The 23,189-nt window shown below is 35.8% G+C and overlaps 1 protein-coding gene across 1 annotated transcript in view; it reads left to right on the top strand.

Moving 5' to 3' along the window:
• The window catches only part of LOC123552992 (sushi, von Willebrand factor type A, EGF and pentraxin domain-containing protein 1-like), a 68,580-nt gene that overhangs the window by 18,370 nt on the left and 27,021 nt on the right, over nt 1–23,189 (top strand). The window contains exons 12-21 of the mRNA XM_053542277.1: nt 2,003–2,176; nt 4,460–4,633; nt 4,966–5,139; nt 5,760–5,933; nt 6,586–6,759; nt 7,385–7,558; nt 8,207–8,380; nt 9,585–9,758; nt 11,485–11,658; nt 19,845–20,018. Of these exons, the coding sequence (XP_053398252.1) occupies nt 2,003–2,176; nt 4,460–4,633; nt 4,966–5,139; nt 5,760–5,933; nt 6,586–6,759; nt 7,385–7,558; nt 8,207–8,380; nt 9,585–9,758; nt 11,485–11,658; nt 19,845–20,018 (1,740 nt within the window). The remainder of the gene's footprint in view (nt 1–2,002; nt 2,177–4,459; nt 4,634–4,965; nt 5,140–5,759; nt 5,934–6,585; nt 6,760–7,384; nt 7,559–8,206; nt 8,381–9,584; nt 9,759–11,484; nt 11,659–19,844; nt 20,019–23,189) is intronic.

Genomic DNA, 23,189 nt, shown 5'->3' with positions numbered 1-23,189 from the left:
TCATGAGCTGTTTCGAGACTCAATCAAAAGTAAATGGAGAATAATATCTAAAGACAGAAAGTATAATTACTTATTTCAAGCACTTGATTCTAATGTTATGTTGTAATTAAGAATTTGTTTTGTCTGTATCATTAAAACACAATTGTCATGAAACTGACAATATTATTTTGAAATAGTATTGGACTGGTTTTTATAGGAAATGGTCCATTCAATTTTAAACACGCATTCTTGAATTTAAAACACGAGTTTTGGTTTCTAAATGCTTAATCATGAAACAAACACATATCTAAATCGGAAATCTAATCCGGGTTGCGTCTGCAATAGAAACTATCCTAACAATTTGCCCAAAGCACTAAGGAAATTGTTTTTCCGACAGACCGTTTATATGAAACTTAAAGATTAGCTTAAAAGCTCTTAAACTTCGGTACCCCATGATCAACGCTTCTCAAGTGTGAAAGAAAATCAAAAACGTGTAAAAATGTTTTAAGAAGGCTTGGATGCAAAAGCCTCACGGCAATTGATGTTTTCTGCCAGCCACCTTCCTTCCAAATGGAAAACTTGTATTAAGCACGAACGCAGCATTTGAGTGCGATAGTGATAATAAAGAATTTAACTGCTCTTATCTGTATGAAAGGACACAGGTGACTTTTACATGACAATATATTAAAATACAAATGTTGCAGCTGTTTTGGTCAATTGTGGTAACATCATGTTAATGTTACGAAGGATATGACTCCATATAGCGATACTCTGAGAGTATGTTAAGCTACCTCATTTAGCTTCCACACATGAACCTATTTTGCAAGCATATATGGGATATATATGTATGGATGAGAAAATATTAGTTGGCCTGATTCATTCTGCAACTGGTATAGGCTCGACAATATCGGTAGTTACTGATACAATATTTTCTTTTTTATCCCCCGCCGATGAAATCGGGAGGGGGGTATTGAAATGGCGTTGTCCGTCCGTCAGTCCGTCAGTCCGTCCGTCCGTCCGCAGCCATTTCTCAGTAACTACTTGGTAGAATTTCATGAAACTTGAAATAAACATGAACCAACATACTGCGATGATGCCCGTCAAGTTTTTTTTTGATTGGTCAATTTCCCTCAGAGTTATTGCCCTTGATTTAATAAAAAATGTCCGTCTGCAGCCATTTCTCAGTAACTAACAGGTAGAATTTCATCAAATTTGAAATAGACATGAACCAAGATACTGCGCTGATGCCCGTCAAGTTTTTTTTTGATTGGTCAATTTCCCTCAGAGTTATTGCCCTTGATTTAATAAAAAATGTCCGTCTGCAGCCATTTCTCAGTAACTAACAGGTAGAATTTCATCAAATTTGAAATAGACATGAACCAAGATACTGCGCTGATGCCCGTCAAGTTTTTTTTTGATAGGTCAATTTCCCTCAGAGTTATTGCCCTTGATTTAATGAAAAATATCCGTCTGCAGCCATTTCTCAGTAACTAGCAGGTAGAATTTCATCAAACTTGAAATAGACATGAACCAAGATACTGCGACGATGCCCTTCAATTTTTTTTTCGATTGGTCAATTTTCCATATAGTTATTGCCCTTTAATTGTTTAAAAATCCACAGATCTGTACATAACAAACCAACCAATTGGAAGAATTTCATTAAACTTCTTTCATTCTTTTCCATGAACATTTATTATAAACATGTGATGTTGTGTACCTACACCTGGTCACCCCCCTCACCCCCCCACCCCCCACCCCACCCAATTTTTTTTTTTCATTTTTATTTTTTTTTCATTTTTCGTTTTCTATCAATATTTATAATCAACATGTAAACTGTTGTATCCTCACCACCCCACCCCCACACCCAAACAAACTATTCATTTTCTTTTAATTTGATTTTGACTAATGAAATTATTTGCTTCTTGGTAACATTCTTAACTTTTTGCTGGAGATATTTTTTGCCGTTCCTCAACTCTGACCCTTTCGGCGGGGGATTCCAATTCATCGAATTTGCTTGTTTCAGACTGTGGCGACCCATCTCCAGAGAATGGTGGGGTAGATTTCTTGATTGGCAAAACATTTTATGGAGATGTAGCCTTCATTACATGTGATGAAGGATACACACCTTCATACAACTCCAGCATTTCGTGTCAAGCCAATGGAACATGGAGTTCACTGCCAGGCTGTTTACCAAAAGGTAGATAGTAATTCTTGCTTTAAAGCATCCATTTTACCAACTTCGGATCATATACATATCGTTCACTTCAAAGTCTGAGACATGTCTTTTCTCAATAGGTTACTTCAAATAGAATACCGTTTTGTGATGACTTGATCTCATATCGTTTTACATCATACACATTTTTACCTTATTACTTTGTTAAATGACAACTGGCCCAAATAGGGATCTTGACATTTTAAGAGAGGGGTCTAGATTTTGCGCGCGGCACTCAGTCTCAATGAGGCAAGCATTTAGGCCAAGTAAAAATCCTCGATCCATGCCAAAGTTAAGTCTGGACAAGCTCTTGATTAAACTTTGACTCTAAATAGCGACATTAACCTTAAAGATTTGGCGTAGGGTTTGCGTGTGACATTCTTTCTCATTGAAGCACAAACTTCTGCCCAAAACTGCCTCCCATAAAAATAAAAAAAGATAATTGGTAAGGGCAGATTTCTCGGAATTTTGAAGTTACTGCCAGGCAATCCTTAAATGACCTTCGATCTCAATGTTATCTCGACATTTGAGGCAGAGACATAGAATTTGCGCATGACACTCGATAATAATAGTGATAACACTTCTGCCGAATAAGAAACGAGTTGTTTATTGCAAATCAAAATAATGCTCCTGACAACATCTGACACGATTTTTAATCACGAATGCAACATTTTCCTTTTGTTTTACTCATCACATTTTGTTTCAGTGATGTTAACAATTATACAAGATAGGTACAATTCGAAATCTGGATCCACTTACTGAAATGTCAATTTACTGAACCAGAAATTTTGAGATGGAATCTTGCCAAAAAATCAGAAACAATTGGAGAGTCTATCCGATTTTGTCGAAAAAATTTATTGGCTAATTTTTCAACACAACAAAGCTCAAAAGTCATTTAATTGACACCTGGATAGTAAAACTGTGGAGTTGTACTTCTACTTGCACACCCATGATGGTATCCAGCTTGTAGGACCTGTAGCATTTATCACCACACATATTTCTGTTAACTACCGTTGCTCAACACTTCCATTTGTATCAGTCAAATACCCCCGACCCAGTCGCGCATATAACAAGCGCAATAGTCAGTGATTCACGTCCAATCGTAAATTGTAAGCTCCAGAGTATAATATAGAAAAAAGTGAAAAGTCACAGGTCGCCCAACAGGACATAAATGAAATTGTTGCAGGGCCTGTTCATAGACAGTACGTGAAATGATATACAGAATGCAAATATATCAAAAGCTGTGTATGGTCCCCATTTAAAATAATGTAATTGCCGTAAACAAGAGTACAGAGGGGCTTTGGTGTTATTGAGCTTTCATGACATAGAAACTTTCGAAAACAAATTTTAAAAGCAGGCACCATATACAATGGATGAATGACATACCCAAAACTGTATTGGAAACAGTGCCAAGCTGAAATGTTCAAGCTGAAACATTAAATAGGACATTAACAAAACATAGATGTGAAATAATTGTTTCGTATAGCTGTAGGCAATATATTTATCTCATAAACAGGACAATTCTGCAGCATTGTTAGCATACGACCAAAAGACAGCCATCAAATACATACACAAACACAATCATAGCCTCTAAAGCTACTCCAGATGGCGACCCGAAGCTGGGATATACACTATATGCTTTATGTGCATATGTGAGATGGTTTTATAATTTGGTGGTAGAAGTTCAAACTAGATCTAAAACAGTGAAATATACTCTCAGCTGAAACACTGCCCTGTCAGATAATTCTTTCAAGTCGTAAAACACACTAGAATAACAGTGTTACATAACTCGTAATCATTGCCATAGGTGGACGGATAGCTCAGTGGTTTGCACACTGGCCTTCCAATCCTGAGGTCGGGGGTTCGATCCCCGGCAGCTACTTGGGAATTTTCAGAAACGCTTTTCAGTGTTTCCCACCCAACTAGAGGTGTACTGGTCAGAAATCCAGGCAATCCTTGCGTGTATCAGTGCTATACACCGGGCACGTTAAAGAACCAGGTTGTCTATTCGCAAAGAGCTAGGCTAATTTAGCCGGACAAGCCTGTATCTGATTTCTGATCTCTCTGTCGTGGGGGCTTTGTCTCACTCTGTCCCTCTGGTCAGATCGCTCTGTGTCTGTACTAGTAGAGGATGACTTATGCCCCCTGTATGGCTGCATTTGAACGAACTATGTAAAGCGCCTTTGAACGTGAAATTGATCATGAAAAGGGCGCTATATAAAACTGGTATAATAATAATAATAATAATGAAAGTTTAGTTTATTTCAGATTGTGGACCTCTAACAGCCATACTAAATGGAGAAAGTGTTCTTGGTGACACTGCAAACTCAACATTTGGGGCAACAGCGACTGTCATATGTGATACAGGCTATATTGCGAATACAACAAACATAACGTGTTTAGCTTCAGGGAAATGGGAAGTAGCAAAATGCTCTGTCGTCGGTATGTTTTATTTATGTGTTGTATTATTTAGCATAACCATATTGCAACTTTCTATGTATCTTAAAGACCCAAAGAATAAATGAGCTGTTTTAAATTTTACATTGTATTTTATCTCATGTTTGACATCATTTTGGTACAATACTAGTGAAATTGCAATTTGGTATCGAGTCGTTTTAAGTGTGAAATACCTTACACGATTGAATTTGCCTTAAATGTTCATGAAGGAGCTAACATTTGCCTTGTCGGTTCCTTTCGCAGCGTATTAAATTTTGCATTACTCGATGTGATCACTTAGGTGCTTTCCAGACAATTATAAACTACCTTTATTACAGACTGTAAAAATGTAACGGGTATCTCACAAGGAACTGCAGTACTACTTGAGGACGGAAATACAACGTATGGTGCCTACGCAGCTGTTACTTGTGAAACTGGTTATAATGCATCTTTGGACACAATACAGTGTTTGGAAGCAGGAGGTTGGGAAAATTCAACATGTGAATTAATAGGTAATACTTTTAAGATATTAAGCATGTCGGATATGTGCATCATTATATCTGCTTTACTTTTGTATGATAATTTTCTAAATATACTTCTTGAAACAAAGGCGTGTCCTTTAACTTCAAATAGATGTCGATTTGATTCCAATTAACGATTTCACCTCCATCCAATAGAAAAGCAAATATAACGTCGGAGAAAAAATCTTTAATTTTCAGTTGACAGTATTATACTACCGAGGTTTTGAAAGGACAAACATACGTCTTACAAATCAAAACATTACATGATACCTTACATAAATTAAAAATTTAAAGTATTTGAACTAAAGTTATCACCTCGTAGGATTGGTGAGCATTTTGTGAAATTATGCACAAGAATTTTCTTTAGAATTATGCTAAGCCAGTCTTTAAATTAGTCCAGATATTGTAAAGGGAGTTATATGTGACATTCTGATTCTCTAGTTGGAATTTCACTCAGTCATACCTGAGTTATGGTCTTTCGTTTAGTGAAAAATACGTATACATTGCTTATAATTTGTGTTACATATATCTTATCAAACTTCAAATACCACCATCTAAAGTGTTGCAGGGATATGACATTTGTTATCTGTGATCAAGTGTCGTTCTTTCAGATTGTGGACCACTTACTGCCATAATAAATGGAGAAAGTGTTCTTGGTGACACTACAAACTCAACATATGGGGCAACAGCTACAGTCACATGTGATACAGGCTATATTGCGAATACAACAAACATAACGTGTTTAGCTTCAGGGAAATGGGAAGTAGCAAAATGCTCTGTCGTCGGTATGTTTTATTTATGTGTTGTATTATTTAGCACAACCATATTGCAACTTTCTATGTATCTTAAAGTCCCGAAGAATAAATGAGCTATTTCAAATATTACATTGTTTTTTTATCTCATGTTTGACATCATTTTGATACAATACTAACTAGTGAAATTGCAATTTGGTATTGCAGTCGTTGTAAGTGTGAAATAACTTACACGATTGAATTTGCCTTTGATGTGTGAAGCGAGAAGAGAAGCAATTTCGATGCTTTGGCAGAATAAAAGCTAATATATGCAGATAAGATATTGAAAAAATGTGTTTTGCCATGTTGAACTTACCAAATAATATCTGTGATTTTGTTTCGTGTCCGCTCTGTAGCTCTTAAACTGCTTAAAAGATATTAAAGAAACTTGGCAAAAATTTTAACCACATTAAAATGACGTGTAGTGCTCATGTTTAGGATTGCTCGGTTCAAGGTCACTGTCACACTTAGGGGTCAAAGGTCATACCTGCGGGCTTATATTGCTCCGCTTTGAGGTGCTCTTGTAATTTCTTGAAGGAGCTATCATTTGCCTTGTCGGTTCCTTTCGCAGCGTATTAAAGTTTGCATTACTCGATGTGATCACTTACGGTGCTTTCCAGACTATTATAAACTACCTTTATTGCAGACTGTAAAAATGTAACGGATATCTCACAAGGAACTGCAGTACTACTTGAGGACGGAAATACAACGTATGGTGCCTACGCAGCTGTAACTTGTGAAACTGGTTATAATGCATCTTTGGACACAATACAGTGTTTGGAAGCAGGAGGTTGGGAAAATTCAACATGTGAATTAATAGGTAATACTTTTAAGATATTAAGCATGTCGGATATGTGCATCATTATATCTGCTTTACTTTTATATGATAAATTTCTAAATGTAGTTCTTCAAACAAAGGCGTGACCTTTAACTTCAAATAGATGTCGATTTGTTTCCAATTAACGATTTCACCTCCATCCAAAAGAAAAGCAAATATACCGTCGCCGAAAAATTTTTTTTTTTCAGTTCACAGTATTATATTACCGAGGTTTTGAAAGGACAAACATACGTCTTACAAATAAAAACATTACATGATAATTTACATAAATTAAAAATTTAAAGTATTTGAACTAAAGTTATCACCTCGTAGGATTGGTGAGCATTTTGTGAAATTATGCACAAGAATTTTCTTTAGAATTATGCTAAGCCAGTCTTTAAATTAGTCCAGATATTATAAAGGGAGTTATATGTGACATTATGCATCTGCTACTCTAGTTGGAATTTCACTCAGTCATACCTCAGTTATGGTTTTTTGTTTAGTGAAAAATACGTATACATTGCTTAAAATTTGTGTTACATATATCTTATCAAACTTCAAATACCACCATCTAAAGTGTTGTAGGGATATGACATTTGTTATCTGTAATCAAGTGTCGTTCTTTCAGATTGTGGACCACTTACTGCCATACTAAATGGAGAAAGTGTTCTTGGTGACACTACAAACTCAACATTTGGGGCAACAGCGACAGTCACATGTGATACAGGCTATATTGCGAATACAACAAACATAACGTGTTTAGCTTCAGGGAAATGGGAAGAAGCAAAATGCTATGTCGTCGGTATGTTTTATTTATGTGTTGTATTATTTAGCATATTAACCATATTGCAACTTTCTATGTATCTTAAAGTCCCGAAGAATAAATGAGCTGTTTTAAATATAACATTGTGTTTTATCTAATGTTTGACATATTTTGATACAATACTAGTATAATTGCAATTTGTATTTCAGTCGTTGTAAGTGTGAAATACCTTACACGATTGAATTTGCCTTTAATGTGCGAAGCCAGAAGAGAAGCAATTTCGATGCTTTGGCAGAAAAAAGCTAATATATGCAGATAAGATATTGAAAAAAATGTGTTTTGCCATGTTGAACTTACCAAATGATATCTGTGATTTTGTTTCGTGTCAGCTCTGTAGCTCTTGAACTGCTTAAAAGATATTAAAGAAACTTGGCAAATATTTTCACCACATTAAAATGATGTGTAGAGCTCATATTTAGGATGGCTCGGTTCAAGGTCAATGTCACACTTAGGGGTCAAAGTTCATATCTGCAGGCTTATATTTCTCCACTTTGCGGTGCTCTTGTAATTTCATTAAGGAGCTAACATTTGCCTTGTCGGTTCCTTTCGCAGCTTATTAAACTTTGCATTACTCGGAGTGATCACTCACGGTGCTCTCCAGACTATTATAAACTACCTTTATTGCAGACTGTAAAAATGTAACGGATATCTCACAAGGAACTGCAGTACTTCTTGATGACGGAAATACAACGTATGGTGCCTACGCAACTGTAACTTGTGAAACTGGTTATAATGCATCTTTGGACACAATACAGTGTTTGGAAGCAGGAGGTTGGGAAAATTCAACATGTGATTTAATAGGTAATACTTTTAAGATATTAAGCATGTCAGATATGTGCATCATTATATCTGCTTTACTTATCATATGATGAATTTCTAAATATAGTTCTTCAAACAAAGGCGTGACCTTTAACTTCAAATAGATGTCGATTTGATTCCAATTAACGGTCTGGAAAAAGCACTATCGCCTCCATCTAAACGAAAAGCAAATAAAACGTCCCCGAAACAGTTTTTTTTATTTCACAGTATTATATTATCGAGGTTTTGAAAGGACAAACATACGTCTTACAAATCAAAACATTATATGATACCATACATAAATTATTGCCATTATGAAATTTTAATTTGTTAGAAATTACAAGAAAATAATTAAGTTATATAGGTCTTGTTAATGTACGGCTTTTGTTCAACTAAAAAGTTGTTAAAAGGTAGAGCGCGTTGTCTTACAGACAGCTGTTGTTCTATTGTATTTTTGTATATTATGAATCACAAGTTTTGATTTAAATGTCATACTAATATTTCCTCGTAGCCTTAAATGCAAGATGCAGGTTCCATAACATTATATTGTATATGTACAAAGTGATGCCCTCTTCCGGCTCAGCAGTGTTTTTTTTTCCTCCTCTACTTAATCTTTGGGGCTGGGGCACTTGAATTTGTCCACGTCGATTCGTCCGTTCAAATTTGTGTAGTGCATAATTTAAAAAAAAATAAATAAATAAACATTTGATTAGATGTAATCAAAAGTCAAAGGGTTGTTAGTCAATACGTGAAATTGTGTACCTGGGTTTTCATGGATTTCCATACAACAAGACTAGAGTTATTGTCCTCGACTTAGTACAAAGATGTCAGTCCGTTTGTCTGTCTGTCCATCCATCCGAATGTATGCCTTACCTATCTCAAAAAGAATTTGACCTAAATTTACCACCATCGTAAGATTGGTGAGCATTTTGTGAAATTATGCACCTAAATTTTTAGAATTTTGCTAAGCCAGTCTTTAAATTAGTCAGGATATGATAAAGAGAGTTATATGTGAAATTATGCATCTGCTACTCTAGTTGGAATTTCACTCAGTCAAACCAGAGTTATGGTCATTCGTTTAGTGAAAAATACATATACATTGCTTATAATTTGTGTTACATATATCTTACCAAACTTCAGATACCACCATCTAAAGTGTTGCAGGGATATGACATTTGTTATCTGTGATCAAGTGTCTTTCTTTCAGACTGTGGACCTCTTACAGCCATACTAAATGGAGAAAGTGTTCTTGGTGACACTACAAACTCAACATTTGGGGCAACAGCGACAGTCACATGTGATACAGGCTATATTGCGAATACAACAAACATAACGTGTTTAGCTTCAGGGAAATGGGAAGAAGCAAAATGCTATGTCGTCGGTATGTTTTATTTATGTGTTGTATTATTTAGCATATTAACCGTATTGCAACTTTCTGTGTATCTTAAAGTCCCGAAGAATAAATGAGCTGTTTTAAATATAACATTGTGTTTTATCTAATGTTTGACATATTTTGATACAATACTAGTATAATTGCAATTCGGTATTGCAGTCGTTGTAACGGATGAAAATACCTTACATGATTGAATTTGCCTATAATGTGTGAAGCGAGAAATAATTTCGATGCTTTGGCAGAAAAAAGCTAATATATGCAGATAAGATATTGAGAAAAATGTGTTTTGCCATGTCGAATTTATCAAATTATATCAGTGAATTTGTTTCGCGTCCTCTCCGTAGCTCTCGAACTGCTTGAAGGATATTAAAGAAACTTAACAAAAATTTTCACAACATGAAGATAACATGTAGAGCGCATGTTTAGGATGGCTCGGTTCAAGGTCAATGTCACACTTTGGGGTCAAAGTTCATATCTGCAGGCTTATATTTCTCCACTTTGCGGTGCTCTTGTAATTTCATGAAGGAGCTAACATTTGCCTAGTCGGTTCCTTTTGAAGCTTATTGTACCCCCCGACAACAAAGTTTTAAGCGGGGGTATACTGGTTTCAGGTTGTCTTTCTGTCTGCCTGTCTGTCCGTCTGTCCGTAGACGCAATCTTGTGCGCACCATCTCTCCTTATCCCCTTGACAGAATTTAATGAAACTTCACACAAGTGATCAGTACCAACAGTAGTTGTGCATGGGGCATGTTAGGTTCTTTTAGAAAAAAACAATGCAGAGTTATGGGACTTTGTGTTTTTGTTACTATACTATATACATAGACACAATCTTGTGCGCACCATCTCTCCTCATCCCCTTGACACAATTTAATGAAACTTCACACAAGTGATCAGTACCAACAGTAGTTGTACATGGGGCATGTTAGGTTCTTTTAGAAAAAAAACAATGCAGAGTTATGGGACTTTGTTTTTTTTGTTACTATACTATATACATAGGCACAGTCTTGTGCGCACCATCTCTCCTCATCCCCTTGAAACAATTTAATGAAACTTTACACAAGTGATAAGTACCAACAGTAGTTGTGCATAGGGTATGTTAGGTTCTTTTAGAAAAAAATTGCAGAGTTATGGGACTTTGTTTTTTTGTTACTATACTATATACATAGACACAATCTTGTGCGCATCATCTCCCCTCATCCCCTTGACACAATTTAATGAAACTTCACACAAGTGATCAGTAACAATAGTAGTTGTGCATGGGGCATGTTAAGTTCTTTCAGAAAAAAAAATTTGCAGAGTTATGGGACTTTGTTACTTGTTAACATACTATGTACATACAGTCTGCATATGCAATCTTGTGCGTGCCTAATCTACCAAACCCTTGCACACAATTTAATGAAACTTCACACAAGTGATCAGTACCAACCGTATTTGTGCATGGTGCATGTTACATTCTTTTAGATAAATAATCTGCATAGTTATGGGACTTTGTATTTTGTTACTATACTGTATACATACACTCTATATACATATAGTCCACATAATTATGCAATCTTGTGTGCGTGAAATTGCAATGTATTGTGTCAGTGCATGCGGGGGGTACATTCATCACCTTTAGTGATAGCTCTAGTTAAAGTTTGCATTACTCGATGTGATCACTTACGGGTTAAATTGGACATGCTCTCGAGACTACTATAACCTACTTTTATTGCAGACTGTAAAAATGTACCGGATATCTCACAAGGAACTGCAGTACTACTTGCGGACGGAAATACAACGTATGGTGCCTACGCAGCTGTAAATTGTGAAGCTGGTTATAATGCATCTTTGGACACAATAAAGTGTTTTGAAGCAGGAGGTTGGGAAAATTCGACATGTGAATTAATAGGTAATACTTTTAAGGTATTAAGCATGTCAGATATGCGAATCATTATATCTGCTTTACTGTTATATGATAAATTTCTAAATTTACTACTTCAATGGCGTGACCTTAAACTTCAAACAGATACCGATTTTATTCCAATTAACGATCTTGTAAAAGCACTTTCACCTCCACCCAAAAGAAAAGCTTTCTCTTCAGTTCACAGTATTATACTATCGTGGTTTTAAAAGGACAAACATACGTCTTACAAATTAAAACATTACATGGTACCTTACATAAATTACCTCTCCATAGTTAGTGCCATTGAACCGTATGTCATTCTACATGAAACTACTTTATCTTCCTCCCTCTTAATACTTAATATAAGAGGTTTTTCAGTAGCAGTTAAAAAGCTTTACGATATATCAGGCGTAGTAATTAATGGCACTGAACTTAAAGTATCACTTTCCGCAAATGAACCATTTGTATATACTAACGGAATCAAGAAAACATGAAATAGCCGTTCAGCTATTTAAGACTATTTTATAAACGCTTCAGGCCTTAAGCCAAATGCTAGGAAAAATAAATCTGCAAGACTCCAGGTTGGATCACTTCGATAGGAGTAGACAATTTCTTGTAAAATGATAAATGGTAGAGGACATCAAATCAGGCATGCACATTTGTTATCACTATTTTCTAACGGTTTGCAAAAGGAAATCTTCGAACTATATCATGATATGAACAGTAATGAAATGATCATGACAATAAACAAATCTGACTTTAATTGCCAACCTGAATTGTCAAAGCATTTGTAATTTCAAAAATAATGTTTTCACATGCTGTCCTCAATAATCAACCGACTCATTTAATTAGTTTGATAATAAAACCATTGGCTGAATGTCTGTGGGATTGCAAACTTAAACGAATTGCACAGAACATTATTAAACTACGCAAAAACATAGGCTTTAAGTATTTTAGGTCATACATAGCCTAAATTAAATAAAGCAAGTAAAACATTTTTGTTTAACGTCGCACCGGCACAATTATATGTCATATTGCGACGTTACAGCTTTGGTGGTGGAGAAAGACCCCAGGTGCCGCTTCGCGCATTATTTCATCACAAGCGGGCACCTGGGTAGAACAACCGGCCTTCCGCAAGCCATAAATTGCTTTCTCAAATGATGAATTCATTGAGATAACCTCGAACCCGAATCGGCGAGGGACAAGTGATTGGAAATCAGAGACGTAAACCACTCGGTCAGGGCGGCCCCTAGAGTAAATATATAAAGATAAAATTGGAATATAAAAACAAATCTATCTTCAAAAAATTAATGTAACCGAACAAGTTGTATTTGATACATTTATGAGGTTCAAAACAACCAAAGGAATCTTAAATTAAATGCGCATGGAAGCTTAGAGAGGTCACCTTTTACAAAAACTCGTTTAAATGCTCCCATTGACACCATATTAAAAGCGTTCCAGTATAAGTACAAGTAACACATCCTCACTACAGAAATGCAAAATTGTAAATTGGATCTCTGTTACACGAGTAATAAGCACTCACCTGATTTTTGGGAAATGGTGATATTAGACATTTCTTACATGACAACAATAATTTATAACCATATTACATGACTACAATAATAGTTTTTGTCTATTATGCCGTGTAAAAGCAAATTTTGTTAAAGATTGAATACTTGTGATTTGCCAAAAACTTGCTGTATACGTACAAACTAAGTAAAATCAAATCAATCTGAAACTGCACAAGGAAGATAAACTAAAAACCTAATAGCCCAAACTAAAATTGAACGATCAACGTCAATAGCCGATATAAAACAATAAAAAAAATCTTTATTTCAAACTACCTTAAAAATTTATATACAACGCTTGTACAACCGTCTCCTACTTCTTGTTTTTCTTTTAATACACCTATTTTGATGTTCCATTGTCGTTAATAATTTTTAAATTAATAAAACAAACAGTGTTAAAAAGAAGCAGATGAATTGATTAAAACATACACGGTAATAAACAGTTAATTAGGTGCAAGCATTGCGAACAAAACAAATTACATATAAAAATGCAGGTTCAATATTAAGAAGTAAGAAAACTTAGGTAGTGCTTAGTTTACTGACTGCAAAGAAGACAATGTCATCAAATCATATGTTGTCCTTTCCTATAAAAGTCGGTACATTAGCCGAGGTGACAAAGGTTATAATATACGATATTAGCTCTTATTCAGTGTCTTGAAACGAGAGTTGTGGAGATACCCTCATATGATGTCTTAGGTAAAATGTTAATTCGTGAAATACAGCATGTCTTGAAATGAAACCATCTTACATTAGCATTATCGGAAGTGACTATAAGATAAACAGTTGGGTTGTGTCCTTTTAATTTGGATTTTACTATTCTGTTTTTACCTAGTTTATTATCTAACAGTGATAGAAAACTTACTCAGCCGCTTTATGCACAAAAATCAGCTTGTGTAAACACGCATGCATTTTTTTTTCAAATATGCTAAATGTTTTACATATTCTGCTCACCTGAGCATAGGAGGCATTTACAAACAGCATATACCATTCATCCGTCGTCTATCATATATCAATTAAGACAAAGTCTGTTTTCAAACTGTGAAAGTTGATGCAACTTGCTTTCATTTTTCATAGACGACCCTATCAAAGTTTTCTTAAACTGTTGTACATGGAGACGATTAATCTTAAAATAGAACAGTCTTAAAACATTATCTTCTCTTGAACCGTTAGTATTAACAAGAATATTTTCAGACATATTTTCCTAGGAGATACCCTACCAAGGCTTTTCAAATTATTTCAATTTTTCAAAAATGATGGACATCTGGTTCTCTTCGTGCAAATGGTTGAAATTTTAATATTTTGGTCATAGATTGCTGACCTTATTGTACCCCCCCCCACCCGACAACAAAGTTGTAAGGGGGGTATACTGGTTTCTGGTTGTCTGTCTGTCTGTCTGTCCGTCTGTCTGTCTGTCTGTCTGTCCGTAGACACAATCTTGTGCACTCCTCATCCCCTTGACACAATTTAATGAAACTTCACACAAGTGATCAGTAACAACAGTAGTTGTGCATGGGTCATGTAAGGTTCTTTCAAAAAAAACAAAATTGCAGAGTTATGGGACTTTGTTTTTTGTTACTATACTACATACATAGACACAATTTTGTGCGCACAATCTCTCCTCATACCCTTGACACAATTTAATGAAAATTCACATAAGTGATCAATAACAACAGTAGTTGTGCATGGGGCATGTTAGGTTCTTTAAAAAAAAAAAAATTGCAGAGTTATGGGACTTTGTTTTTTGTTACTATACTACATACATAGACACAATCTTGTGCGCAACATCTCTCCTCATCCCCTTGACACAATTTAATGAAACTTCCCACAAGTGATCAGTAACAACAGTAGTTGTGCATGGGGCATGTTAGGTTCTTTCAGAAAAAAAAAATGCAGAGTTATGGGACTTTGTTTTTTGTTACTATACTATATTCAAAGACAAATCTTGTGCGTACCATCTCTCCTCATCCCCTTGACACAATTTAATGACACTTCACACAAGTGATCAGTAACAACACTTGTTGTGCATGGGGCATGTTGGGTTCTTTCAACGACAAAAATTGCAGAGTTATGGGACTTTGTTACTTGTTAACATACTATGTACATACAGTCTGCATATGCAATCTTGTGCGCGCCTAATCTTCCGAACCCTTGCACACAATTTAATGAAACTTCACACAAGTGATCAGTACCAACCCTAGTTGTGCATGGTGCATGTTACGTTCTTTTAGATAAATATTCAAATATTCTGCATAGTTATGGAACTTTGTTTTTTGTTACTATACTGTATACATACAGTCTATACATATACAGTCCACATATTTATGCAATCTTGTGTGCGTCAAATTGCAATGTACTGTGTCAGTGCATGCGGCGGGTGGGGGGGGGGTGGGGTACATTCATCACCTTAAGTGATAGCTCTAGTTTAAAACTATTTCACTTAAATGATCTTTTGTGCCTATGTATCGAGATCTGTCAAAATTAGACTGCCAGAACATGTGGTCAGCAGGCACCATTTTATTTTCATTCAGACACGAATTCTTTGCTATATACATATATATAATCAGAAACTTTAAAGTAAAGTTTAAAATCTGTCTTTTAAACTGGATAATAATTTTCAATGCATTTTTGTTAGGTCCGGCTAATCTTTTAGAAACATGGCCGACTAGTCTCAGTTCAGCATCTCTTAAACTGTTGTTGCTTTTACGAAATAATTTAACTAAGATGATCCTGAAATCTTCTTTGAATAACTGTAACTCCAAGTTGTCATAAAGCATGATCACCGCAGCTGAGATTTGAAAAATCTTCAATCGACGTCTCATCCGAACCTATTTGTCCGATATTGAAATAAACTCCTCAAAGGTTTGATAGCTGCCGCCATGGCAGGCCAAGTCGTCCCTAAATGACTCCATAGTAAACTTTGAAAATCTTCCCTTTGACATAGCATGCCAGTTATGAAGGGATTGGCAGTAATGTTTCATGTGTACCTCTTAGAGTTGTTAATCACAGGTGCGCGATTTAATATCATTAAGGTCTTCTTCTTTTCAGCTAGTACATTTGCGTTAGTTTCAACTACAGCAGCAACTGTTTGAAAACGTTTAAAATTACCTAATAACATCACATATCATGTACAGTTCATTTCATCCTGTATCGTTTTGACACCGTCTCCTATCAGTAAATACGAAAAAACACTAAGATCCGAAGGAAAACTCATCCGCCTAAAAAATAAACCCTCAATCAGTATAATATGCTTATGTATAAAATCTGTAAAAGTACCTTTTTGAAGCAAGCAAAATGATAGCAAACTCGCTGTCAAATAGTACTTAAAAACAGATCTTGTAGATGAAATATTATAAAGATTATTTGGACCAAGAAAAATAATAGCACATTTTGTTTGATTTTCTTGATAATAAAATTAATGGTATTTCAGATACCGAGTTGAATTTAATAAAAACAACATACACCGATCCTCACACCCGCTATCATCGGCTTCAGCTGAACTCTATTATCCTGAATAGACTTCATGATCACAAAGGTCCAGAACATATAACCAAGAACGGGGAGAAGCTTTACAGGCCCCACACATCACTTAACGACTGCTGTTGTGATAGGTTCTAGTAATAAGATTTATAGGAAGATCTTTTTGAGGCATAGAATGCAACCAATCTGTTGAAGCCTGCAAACTATGCTAATGTCACATTCTTAAAGAAAGGTTGCGCAGCTCTATCTCCGAACAGATTGATTAGCTTAGCTGATATCAGCTTGTAAAAACCATTGACGTTATTAAGTATTCTAATCATGAAATAATATCAGTACACAAGTAAACCAGTACAATATCATGATCAGAGTCTTACTGGTGAATACATGGCTAACTCTGTTATCAAAAAGGCAAATGCCAGGTTAAATTTCTGTATAGGAAACAGAAATTTCGTTCTGATCATACTAAACGACTTTTAGTTTTAGTTTTGATACAGTGTCATTTCGACTATGCTTGTTCTTTCTGGTTTCACGGCTTATCTCAATTTTGGAAAAACAAGCTACAGGTTACACAAAATAAAGTAATCAGGTTTATACCCAATCTAGAAAATAGGTCCCATAATGAACATTTTATTTTATTATGTCTCCCCCAGGAGACATATTGTTTTTGCCCTGTTCGTCCGTCCCGTCCGTCCGTCCGTCCTTCCGTCCGTCCGTCCGTCCGTACGTCACACTTCATTTCCGAGCAATAACTGGAGAACCATTTGACCTAGAACCTTCAAACTTCATGGGGTTGTAGGGCTGCTGGAGTAGACGACCCTTATTTTTTTTGGGGTCACTCCGTCAAAGGTCAAGGTCACAGGGGCCTGAACATTGAAAACCATTTCCGATCAATAACTAGAGAACCACCTGACCCAGAATGTTGAAACTTTATAGGATGATTGGTCATGAAGAGTAAATGACCCCTATTGATTTTGGAGTCACTTCGTCAAAGGTCAAGGTCACAGGGGCCTGGACATTGAAAACCATTTCCAATCAATAACTAGAGAACCACCTGACCCAGAATGTTGAAACTTCATAGGATGATTGTACATGCAAAGTAAATGACCCCTATCGCGTTTGGGGTCACTCCATTAAAGGTCAAGGTCACAGGGGCCTGAACATTGAAAACCATTTCCAGTCAGTAACTTGAGAACCACTTGACCCAGAATGTTGAAACTTAATAGGATGATTGGTCATAAAGAGTAGATGACCCCTAACGATTTTGGTGTCACTCTGTGAAAGGTCAAGGTCACAGGGGCCCGCACATTGAAAACCATTTCCGGTCAGTAACTTGAGAACCAATCGACCCAGAATGATGAAAATCCGTAGGATGATTGGTCATGCAAAGTAGATGAACCCTAACGATTTTAGGGTCACTCTGTTAAAGGTCAAGGCCACAGGGGCCTGAACATGGAAAACCATTTCCAATCAATAACTTGAGAACCTCTCGACCCAGAATGTTGAAACTTCATAGGATGATTGTTCATGCAGAGTAAATGACCCCTATTGTTTTTGGGGTCACTCCGTTAAAGGTCAAGGTCACAGGGGCCTGAACATTGATAACCAGTTCCGATCAATAACTTGAGAACCACTTGACCCAGAATGTTGAAACTTCATAGGATGATTGAACATGCAGAGTAGATGGCCCCTATTGATTTTGGGGTCAGTCTATTAAAGGTCAAGGTCACAGTGGCCTGTTCATGTAAAATCATTTTTTGGAAATAACTTGAGAACCACTTGACCTGCAATGTTGAAACTTAATAGGATGATTGGACATGCAGAGTACATGACCCTTATTTATTTTGAGGTCACTTGATCAAAGGTCAGGGTCACAGGAGCCTGAACAGTGACTTGAGAACCACTAGGCCACGAGTGTTGAAATTTAGCGGGATGACTGGACATGCCAAGTAGATGATCCCTATTGCAGCCAACCATCAGTGTCTCTTTGACTTTCGCTCCTGACCCCTATTGACTTCTTGCCTATAGGACTTTGCATTGGGGGAGACATGCGCTTTTTTACAAAAGCATTTTCTAGTTTAATTGGTTACCCGTCTGTAAAAGGGTGGCACAAATTACAGTGTGTCATGTTTTTAAAGTTAAGAATGGACAATTTCCTAACTATATGAATCAATACTTTGTGACACAAGATTCTGTTCATTTATATAGAACAAGGTCTAGTGACAATGGGTCTTTTATGCTACCTAGGGTCAAAGGCTTTGGTTTGAAGACAATTCCTTTTTAGGTTGTAAATTATGGAATATGCTTCCATCTCAAATAAGGAATCTGTCCAGCCTTACTGTTTTCAAAAGTGCTGTTAAGGATTTTTTAATCAGAAATCTGTCTTTTTGTGCCAAACTTTGACCTAGTCTTTCATTAAGTGCAATTTTTAATTAAATATCTTAAGTCTTTAATAATTAACACGGAACGTAACAAGTTTTATATAATAATAGTATCTTAATTGAAATATTTGTTCTACTAAAATCATGTGTCACGCCTCTCTATGTCAGAACATCACTTCCAGGGACCACAATGGAAATAAGGGAGTTCTTACCTTTTATGTGTTATCCCTGATATTGATGTACTGACATGGTCTATAACATATGCATATTTCATGATATTTATTATATTTTACCTTGCTGATAAATTTAAATATTAAATCATGAATGTTGTTATTGTGTCCATGTTGTCAAAATCGAAATAAACAAACAAACAAAAGACCAATGGCGACTATTAAATAAAAACACTACGTATAACACCATCTTTAACGTAGCCTGTGACTAGCGTAAAATCAATAAAAGATGTATTCATGTTTTTAGACTAATAGACGAATGATCTTTTAAAATCAAAATGAGTGTAGTTCAATTCAATAATAACTAATTCTGAAGCTTTATCCGAAGTAACGTGGACTGAGTGCGACTTCGAACATTCCTCGATTAAAATGCTAAGGAGATATCGATATTTGTCTGAAGAAAAAATATTGAAGTAACACAGCCGTATCGTTAAAATATTATCACAATGCATGGACATTTACTCAAAGGTAATATTTTGAACTCTTGATTATTTGTGACGTAAACGTACCATCAACAGTAACATTTGTTTTACTTTTAGATTGCAATGATGTTCCAGACATTACTAAAGGAACGGTCACACTAGTTGAAGACGGTAATACAACTTATGGTGCCCTTGCTAACCTAACCTGTGACAATGGTTACAATGCTAGTTCTAAAACGATACAGTGTCTTGATACAGGAAGGTGGGAAGCGACGACTTGTGAAGTAGTTGGTAAGAATAAGTGCTGATTTTTCAAAGGATTTTCTTTGATTCTGTTCGTTATACAATGCTAAGATTTTATTTATTCTAGCATAAATTGCTATCATAATCGTTTTGCACGTGTGCTTGAAGAAAGGGGTCACGTTCTGTTAACTTACCGTTGATAATCATATGTGCTTCCTTGGGAAACGTTTAACATATTACACGCGTTCCATGCATAAACAACATCAGGTTGAGTGGAAAGGGACGCTTAAGAATATATACTAATTTTAGCATTTTTACGGTTGATGCTAGAGTAGCTCCAATGTATGTTTGTGCCCATTTAGATGTAAAGCAGTTATAAACGGACACGATGCGTTATTCCTGCATGAAAGAAGAGTAAAATGAAATGTTTATCCAATACTGTCATTTGTCTTTTAATAGTAATGAGGTTTTTCATATTGTTGTTACAATTTTCTTTAGACTGTAAAATTGTTTTGGATGTACCAAATGGAACTATATCATTGCTTGAGGATGGGCACACAATTTACGGTGCATTTGCTAATGTTACTTGCGAAATAGGTTATCATGCGTCTGTGGATATGATAAATTGCCCCAAAGTAGGGTGGTGGGAAAACGCATTGGTGATAACCTTTATTGATTAACAAAGAAACTTAACAATGTTCTAACTAGATCTCAAACATTTTCATGACTTTTTGTACGCCCGAAGGGATGTAATATGTTATGACGTCGGTGTCCGTCTGGACGTCCGTCCGTCTGTATGTCCTTCCGTTAGCAATTTCGAGTCCGCTCTGTAACTCTTGAACCCCTTGAAGGATTTCAAAGATACTTGGCACAAATGTTCACCACATCAAGACAACGTGCACAGCGCATGTTTCGGATGGCTCGCTTCAAGGTCAAGGTCAATGGTCATATGACTTAGTTTCGTGTCCGCTCTGTAACTCTTGAACTGCTTGAAGGATTTTAAAGAAACTTGGCACAAGTGTTCACCACATCGATACGACGTACAAAGCGCATGTTTCGGATGGCTCGCTTCAAGGTCAAGGTCACACTTAGGGGTCAAAAGTCATATGACTTTGTTTTGTATGTATATTGCACTGCATTGTGGTGCTCTTGTTTCTATTTGGCAGATCCCTTTTTTTGTTCACTTACAATAATATTTTTATTGAATTACTTCCCTTTTATGTTACTATAAATAGCTTATTTTGTTATTTTTTTATTATTGGCCGTAGGGAAAAATCAAGACCACTTTTTTGTGGTACAACATGGATGATACCTCCAACTTTTAGGTGTATTTTGACATATCTGTACCTGGTAAGGATTTTTTGTGGACTTAGATTTTTTTCTGTCTACTTATCCTCCTGTGATATAACCCTTCGGGCGTATATTGCTCCGCTTGGCGGAGCTCTTGTTATAGCATGTATGCATCAAATAAATCTAAAATCACCCTGCTTAATTTTTACTAAAACGAGATCATTCAAGTAAGGTTTAGTTTCAATCGAATAATCTTAATGCTTTGATTTTCATCAGTGACACATGTAACAATCGCAAAAATATCGACTTGTCGGCTTTTTAGTGGAACAAAGCGCAAAATCATTATTTCATTTATCAAATGTTTAATATAAGCTTATGATTACCGAATAATTACTTGATTTACGTGATAGACTCTCGTTTCAAATCACACTCACAGCGCTAAGCTAAAAAAATTGACATACCCTCTTGTACAAGCGTCTCCTTCTTCTTGGAATCTGTCTCTTTTTATACTGTGTAAGCTATACATAATTAAATATTCCCCCGTCATTTCAGATACAGATTGCACTTTTTGTGTTGAAATGTGTGTATAATATTGAAAACTATAATAGTTTGAATATGTAAAACGACCACTAAAAGGACTAATAAACCCCTTAATTAATAAAGTGAAATTGTTTTCTAATGCTTTACGATAAACTATTTAATGAAAAACTTACATTTCAATGTCAAAATTCCCCCCGATATCGAAATGCAAACTGCAAACTGATTATGCGGCCCCAGAATGTTCCTTCCTTATTTATTAGATGTATAAACCTGTTACCCAATCCCCTCTTTTCCGAAAATCCCCTCATCTCTTTTTGTTCGAAACCGTTATTTGGTGTAGATCTATTTTTTCATGTGAGAAAGTCACCCAGCTTGCCCACAGAAGGAGGTATCAACATCTATTAATTTCGTTTAGCTGTTTTCATGTTTTTTGTCAGATGGGCGTTAATGTACAGAATTCGGGAATTTGCAATTGTTTTACAACGAAAAACATTCGTTATCGCTACATTTATAAAAGAGAAATTTGAGGTCTTTATCCGATTACAATGAGATGAGATATTTCACAGTAGTTGTGAAATTGTATGGAAGATTGCAGTATTGTATCGGATATCTCAAATGGAAATGTAACATTTCTCGGGAACTGAGATACAACATACGGTACCTTTGCAACTATCATTTATTTATTCATTATGGGGATAGAAACACCAAGTATTGTGTCGCTGTTTATGTTGCCTTGCGAAAATGGTTAAAATAATAGCTTTGAAATATTATGTTGCCGTGCGAAAAATGGATAAATGTTTCCTTTCCCGATCGTATGAAATTTAATTCAGTTACGAAATTCATTACAATGTCTGAACACTCAACAGAAGGTAAGTTGACAATGAACTACAGGCTTTTCTTAAGTCAGCAGGATGACCTTCGCAAATAATAAATGCCAAACCCAAGGCAAGGTTTCGAACCCAAAGCGGCGACTTTTCCAGCTTTTGATGATGGCGAAGATTCTACACTCGAAGCAAAGTTTCACTCCCACATCATTGATTCGAAGTCAACGACCTTAACCACGTGGCACGTGAGGCCCGTAAACCAATTTCTCTATAGTATTAAAAAGTAATCAGAGGAGTTGAGTGAAAGAAACGTTGTTATATAGAGTTAATTAGCGGCTGTTATTGTGAATAATTAAAAAACACAAACAAAAAGAAGATTCAATATAACGAAGTAATACAACTAAAAAAGTGGGTCTTATACTGACTGCAAGTCAAGGAGATTTTATAAAATTTTAACCTCCTCTCTCATTAAACCTGTATCTTCTTCTATCTGAGGTAAGAGTAGAACATAATAGATAGTACCGTCCATTATTATTTATACTTAGTTTTTTGTGAATTATTCTAG

Source organism: Mercenaria mercenaria, chromosome 4 (genome assembly GCF_021730395.1).
Source record: "Mercenaria mercenaria strain notata chromosome 4, MADL_Memer_1, whole genome shotgun sequence".
Taxonomy (NCBI): Eukaryota; Metazoa; Mollusca; class Bivalvia; order Venerida; family Veneridae; genus Mercenaria; species Mercenaria mercenaria.
The sequence above is the reverse complement of the archived record's forward strand: the minus strand, read 5'-3'. Positions and strand labels throughout refer to the sequence as shown.